At 44.0% G+C, this 6,871-nt stretch overlaps 1 protein-coding gene across 1 annotated transcript in view; it reads right to left on the reverse strand.

Annotated features, from left to right (window-relative positions):
• The window catches only part of Enpp1 (ectonucleotide pyrophosphatase/phosphodiesterase 1), a 61,024-nt gene extending 55,808 nt beyond the window's left edge, over positions 1–5,216 (reverse strand). The window contains exon 1 of the mRNA XM_028766420.1: positions 5,031–5,216. Coding sequence (XP_028622253.1) covers positions 5,031–5,216 — 186 coding nt within the window. The remainder of the gene's footprint in view (positions 1–5,030) is intronic.
• Positions 5,217–6,871: the final 1,655 nt, after the last annotated feature.

Genomic DNA, 6,871 nt, shown 5'->3' on the forward strand with positions numbered 1-6,871 from the left:
TGGATGCATTTCACAACTTCCAGATCTTCCAAATCAGAACTTGAGTCCTCTGGAATCTCTGCCTTTAAGGCAACCCCAGAGGGTTTCCAGGCATGCAACCATTCTAGAATCCTGAAAGAATCCCTCTGTGCCTACTTCCTTAACTGAAAGATAGAACTGTTTTCCTAATGCAGAATTCATGTACCATAGGTCAATAAAAACATATATGGGAAAATGCTTTTGAAACTTACACAGACATGAACATTTATAACCTTCAAGACTTTACCACATACATTTCCACCAATTCTTCTGAAAAACAAGAGGAGAAAACAACAACCATTCCAGACTATTCAACTGTTGTCCTGAAGCCTTCCCTAACTAAAATACTGTGGTCACATGATCCAGTTAATATTTAACACAACATTCTTCTCACTGTTTTGAAAAACCTTCTTCAATTCTTTCTCTCCTTAGTAAATGCGTAACTTTCATTTAGACAGTGAGGTATTTGTCATGTTGAATCAACATTTTGATTATCTATTCTTCCAGTACAGATTTATGCTTACATAAATAATCTGTTCTTTCTTGACCCCAAAAGCCCAAAGTTTCTTATTGACCACCTTGAGCAGGACATATTTCATGGTTGATGGAATCAAGTTTATTTTATTGAAAGACAGTTCTCTATTTATGTTATCTTCCAAAAGCTTGTTCATTGATAAGTTGCTTGAAAATTGAAATGCTGCTCTAAGTTATGAATCATGATTAGGTTCTGTGGCTTGTCCCCAAAGCCTGTAACTCAGATGAAATATATCTGCTAATCTTTAAACACGAAAGACAGAGACACAGACAGAGACAAAGAGATTTTGATGGTACTTATCAAACTCAAAAAAATAATGCTGCCTATAAAATAAAACTATTTTCATTTTAAATATTGGTATCTGGAAAAGAAAAAATAGTTGGAAGAAAAGGGGTTGGCAACTGAAATTTCTGTCCATATCCTAGAACGGTGAGTGGCCTCAGCTCTCTCTCATCCATGGTGTTTTAACATGCTCAACATGGCCATTATGGCAACTGTCCAGAGTCATGATTAAGATGTTTCAGTGACAGGGAAGAGCAAAGTGAAATAGAAGAGGAATAAAAAAGGTTCTGAGAAGATGGCTGTGTTCCTGAGAAAGAGACTAGGTAGGGTACAAATGCTGGGCTATAGAGCCTGTCAGGAGGAACCAAACAGACAGACCTCAAGGCAGAGGAGAAGGAACAGGAGACAAGACCCAGGAGAACATCTGCAGGAGACTCCATGGCTGAATTCAGGGAAAGACAAGTAAGACAACAGAATTACCAAAGCACAAGAAGTCCTGGCATAGATGAGGGAGGTTTGTTTTGGCTTTTTTATATATCCTGGTCTAGGCACACCCGAGTTGCATGTGCCAACGGGGAAGAAGGCTCAGGGAAACATTTCTGATCCTGAACCTAAATTAAGCCAGGCTCTGCTTAGGCATGCTGGCTCTCAGTCACCCTGTTCATTCATTACCTCTTCCATCACCATCATCCAAATAAAATAGTATCCCCGTTTTTTATCTTACCCCGAGTTTATAGCCAAGTGCCGTCCATATTTGGATTCCTCCCATTCTGACTTTATAGCTTAGGGTTCTGTCTTCCTATGATTCTAACTGGAAATAAAGCGTGTGGTATATTCATTCAACCAACCAAACTGCTGATGGGAGTCAGGTACTGTCAGAGACCCAATGGGAACACGATGTACCTGGGCTCCTCAATCCTCCGTACATATTAGAGTATATGAAACAAATACCTTTAGAGACAAATTTCAGGCTGTTCTAGCTTTATAGATAGCCTGGTCATTTTGAAATAAAATGCTAAAGCTGATATTAAGTTTGAAAGTCAATGGACAATGTCAATCCAAACCTGACTGAGAGAGTTATTGTGAACACTGTAGTGTAATGATAGGATAATAGGAAGCTAGAGAATTAACCTGTCATACCCTAGTCTAGCTAGACCAAGGTCAACTTCCATTTCTTAGAAAGAACTCTTTTATGGAAAGGCCAAAGCAGTCTTCAGTTACCACTACCAACAGCAAAGCCTGTGTCATATAGCAAATCTCTATCTTCACAATTATAGGGGGAAAAATCACAAACTCATAAAAGTAATGCTTTAGAGGGCCTAACTACAGCACATACTGCAAACTACTTGAAAGCCACTCGTCCTTTTAAAACTAGAATAGGAATCAACGACATTTTAGATAAATACCTGAGCCCAACTTTAGGAGTGAATATTTCAGTTCAAGCTTGATCTGGAACCAAGCAAAGGCACTTCATACCTAACACTGCTATACTTTGGATTGCAAATATCTACCCAAAGCTTCATGAGCTAAAACTCTTAGTCCACAGGGTAGTGCTATTAGGAGGTAGCAGATATGAGAATCTACCTCGTGGAAGATCCGTGGGTCATGGATGGTGTTCATTCCAAGGGGACTGTGGGATTCTGGGCTCCATCTATGTTTGCTTATCCATTCTCATTCCCTACTCCAACACCCAGTGTTCTCAGCGGAGGCCCAAACATAAGGGAACCTCTGGTACCCTGATCTCAGTACCATGACCTGCTCAGCCTTTTCCCTTGTCAACTTAATTGCCCACATAGTTCATCACAGCCAGGGAAAGCTAACACATGTCACAGAGGGCATTGAAACCAGTGCTTGTTTTTCTCTCTTGCTGTTTCTTTAGTCCTGCTGGGTACCTAGGCAGAATCCTTACCATTGCCCAAAGTCCTGAGATGAAGCATCACCCGGGCAAGAAAGGCTAGGACAAGATCCCTCTTTCTTCGTTTACTCTGACGTAACCACATTCTTTTCACTAATGAGAGAAAATCTGAGAAAGATCCACAATCGTATCACCACTGCTTCATCCTCCCTCTGCAAGGCATCCCTGTGATTATCCTGTTCCATTAGAATCCTGTGGCCAGGGAGTGGGGGCCTCCCTGATCCTAACCCAGGATGCAATTAGTTTAACCTGATTCTTTAGCTTCATACAAAATGTGCTGATGCTTAATCTGAAAAAAAAAAGAAACAAGATAAATCCAATAATTATGGCTGTCTCTAGAAAACATATCCCAGGGCTCTTTGATGACAGTTATCAAATTGCTTTGAGGGCCTCTGATAGAGGGTTATTAAAGTAGAGGAGGAAAAGAGAAAAAATAGGTTTCACTTCCAGCTCAGTCCTGAACTAAGACCTCCAGTGAGAAATCAAGCGACTTATACTTTATGTCTCTCAGTCGTGTATCATAAGATATGAAGCTGAGGCTGGAGAGACGGCACAGCAGGTAAGTACGTTGCGGCTTTTGCAGAGGACCTAGGTTCAGTTTCTAGCACTCATATGGTGGCTCATAACAACTGTAAACTACAGTTCCAATGCTTTGGTCCTCTGCTGAGAACACTGAACAGCTGGAGTGGGGGATGAGAATGGATAAAGCATGTGTGTGTGTGTGTGTGTGTGTGTGTGTGTGTGTGTGTGTGTATGTATGTATGTATGTAGATGTGTATTTGCTTATCCATTCTCATTCCCCACTCCAACGTCCAGTGTTCTCAGCAGAGGCCCAAACGTAACAGAACCTCTGGTACCCTGATCTCAGTACCATGACCTGCTCAGCCTTTTCCCTTGGCAACTTAAATGCCCACGTAGTTCATCACAGTCAAAGAGTGAAAACTCTGTGTTCTAAAGGTGGACCTGTGCTGACATCTATTGTAAGCCTATAAGCAAATGAGTAAAACTGAATATAAACATGTCTTATGTTATAATTTCATAAATATTCAGTGTGTCTTTATTGAGGATCTCATAGTAGCTAAAGGTACTGATACTCAGTAATTTAAGTAGTCCTGGAACACCTACAATCTTCTATTACAAAATACAACAAAAAGACTAGACTCAAACTAAATAAATGTCCATCAATATCATATGAGTGACATATGATACAAAATTATACCCTGGGATACAGCAGCCTGTGGTTTGAGAGACTTCTCCTTTGACCCTCGGACTTATTTTTTTTTAAAAAAAAAAACTAAGGATATGACACCATCTCTTAAGTCTAGGAATTCTGGTTCTCAAAGTGCAACGGTATCTGCATAGAACCTTAGGAACAGTGAAAATGGAAATGATGTCAAACAGGAGACTTCAAACATCGGAAAGGAGATTTTTTTCAACAAAACAGTGCTCAAGCCACAAAGTGTAGCCATATGTTTGAGGGTGGGCTATCCACAGAAAGCTGTGGCTTGCACATACTATTCAATAATACATCTTCCATCGGCTCTGAATTTATTTCCTGCATCAGTACCATTGAAACTATGCTATGCGCTCCCATTTTAACACAACAAAATTGAGCTTGGGAAGAATAATGGAAGTCCCCACTAAAACTTAGAACGACTATAGGACTCAGCTTTTCTGACCCAAGGAAGATCCGGAGTGAAAATCCTATTTCCAAAAGTTGGCTGTGGATCCTGCGACTGTCCTAACAAAATAGCAGAAGAATATAGCAGGCAGCTGTGCCCGCAACACAAACAGCACTGTCTGTGGTTCAAAGAGTGGGCACTGAATCCCAGGCCTCTTTCCAGTCACAGAAACATGAATATCGATGGGGCTTCTAAACAACTGCCAGGAAATACCACGACAGAGCCAAACATGGGTGTTTTCTAAAGTTCCCGATACTTTAAAAAGCTGTGATAAATTTTTCAACTGGAATGAATTCATCTAAAGCCAGGAGCACCACCTGCTCCCTGAACCAGGCCACCTAAAAGGCTACAAACATTCCTGAGCTATCCCAAGACTAGCTGATCATTTGTTTCTGCCTCTAAATATCCTGTATTCTCTGGGGGGAGAGGACAGTATTTCAAGGTGACTATTTTAGCAGCCTGCTGGGCGAGGGTAAGGACCCTTCAGGTCACCCCGTGCTGGCGCAGGAGCCGACCTCTCCAGTGCCGGGTGCTGACCGTGCTCTCAGCTCGCCCTCGCTCCCTCCCGGGTGTCGGGTCGCGGCGAGCACCGACCTACCAGCGACAGCACTTTGTAGGTGTTGGGGTCTTTGGCGGTGCGGGCGCGCTCCGCCTTCTCCAGCGGCTCCTCCCCTAGGTCCATGGGCACCAGCAGCGAAGCCGCGGCTGGAGACTCGGGCTCGCGTCCGTTTCCCCCTGGCCCGTGCCGGGGCCCGTGCCCTGCCTGGTCGCCGTCGCGCTCCATCGCCCCACTCTGCCCCCGGCGGGCTGAGGTTTAATAGGTTCGCAGCCCCGCCCCGCCCCGCGCCGCGCCGCCCCCGCCGGACCCTTGGCTTCCAGCCCTCGGCCGGCGCTCTGGCCCGAGCCGCTCAACGCCCGGGAGTATTTGGCTTCCTGTCTGATTTCGGGCCCTGGGCGCGTGGGCTATTTTGAGTCCCTGACGTGGGCGTGTCTTTAACTTCCACCCCAAACCCTGTCCCCGCCCGCGATCGTAGCACCCTACGAACTCTTGCTGGAATCGCCCCGCGTGGCCCAGCGAGGGCTGGACTGGAAGCGCTGTGTGGTCTGCAGAGAGCATGAGATCATGGAGCCCCAAAATAGAGTCTAGAGAGGATACAGCGGCCCCCGAGGTATCAAAGGCAGGAGACCGGTGGCCGGGAGCAGACCTGCGCGAGTTTCACCAGGGAAATGCAAATGAGTGCATGGAGAGGTGACTTTCTTTTTCTCCCACGAGTGCAAACAAAAATTCTCTGCCTGGAGCTGCTAAACATGGGACACAGGGTTTACACAACACTGATGGGTTTGCACAAACACACATACGGGATATGTGGCGTCTGAGGTTGCTATCCTAATATATTTACTTAATAGCTATTTTAGACTTCCGGAGGCTTCCGGGTGTCTGTGTCTTGCTCCTCCGAGGTCAGCACTTTAATCGTTGAGCAGTATCAAGAACTCTATTTGATGTGCTTATTTCTAAAGCAGAACGTGAGCAGTAGGCAACAATTCTTGATGAGTTTCGTTTCACCTTTGATTCTTCAGCTTCTATGCGCCCCTTCCCACTAGCAAAACCACAAACCGCACCTCCCAGAACCCAAGAGCAGATGCGATGTGACCGAACAGAACACAGTGACTAAGGAAAATCACACACTCGCAAGTCATCTTTTATTTGCTTTGTTTTCATACATCACATTCACGTGTGAAAAACAGATGTTTGACGGGTGTAAATTGGGTTTGTCGCCTTTAAAACTGTCAGCAGGGACTGGGGAGAGCAATCAGTAGGTAAAGTTCTACATTAGCAAACACAAGGAGCTGAGTGCAAATCCCAGACTCCAAAATCCCTGTATCCTGAGCTTGAAACCCCAAAGCTGGGAGGCAAAGATAACTGGATCCCAGGGATAGGCAGCCAGCCAACCTGGCCTATATGCTGAGTTCAGGGCTCGTGAGAAAGGGTCTCAGAAAGAAGTGAGCTGTGCTTCAGAAGAGTGACAACCAACAGTAGTTTGAGTTCCACTTTCATGCATATGTGTAGATACAAGCACAAACACAGACACACAGGCACACAGAGAGCGAGAGAGCGAGAGAGCGAGAGAGAAAGAGAGAGAGAGAGAGAGAGAGAGAGAGAGAGAGAGAGAAAGGAAGAGAGAAAGAGAAGTAAAAATAAAATAATGTGGACACTTAGAATTTATACTGACTTTATTCAGACATTCAATAATGAATCTTACATTTTGAATGCCATATGTATAAAAACATGAATATATATATGTATATATATATATATATATATATATATATATATATATATATAATCATTCAAGCAAGGGGCTAGAGTTGGATCAATGTGTATAGGAACTCAAGCCACACACGGAATATGAGGTTAGTAGGACTGATGATTGACAGTGG

Source organism: Grammomys surdaster, unplaced genomic scaffold (genome assembly GCF_004785775.1).
Source record: "Grammomys surdaster isolate TR1022 unplaced genomic scaffold, NIH_TR_1.0 168, whole genome shotgun sequence".
Lineage (NCBI taxonomy): Eukaryota > Metazoa > Chordata > Mammalia > Rodentia > Muridae > Grammomys > Grammomys surdaster.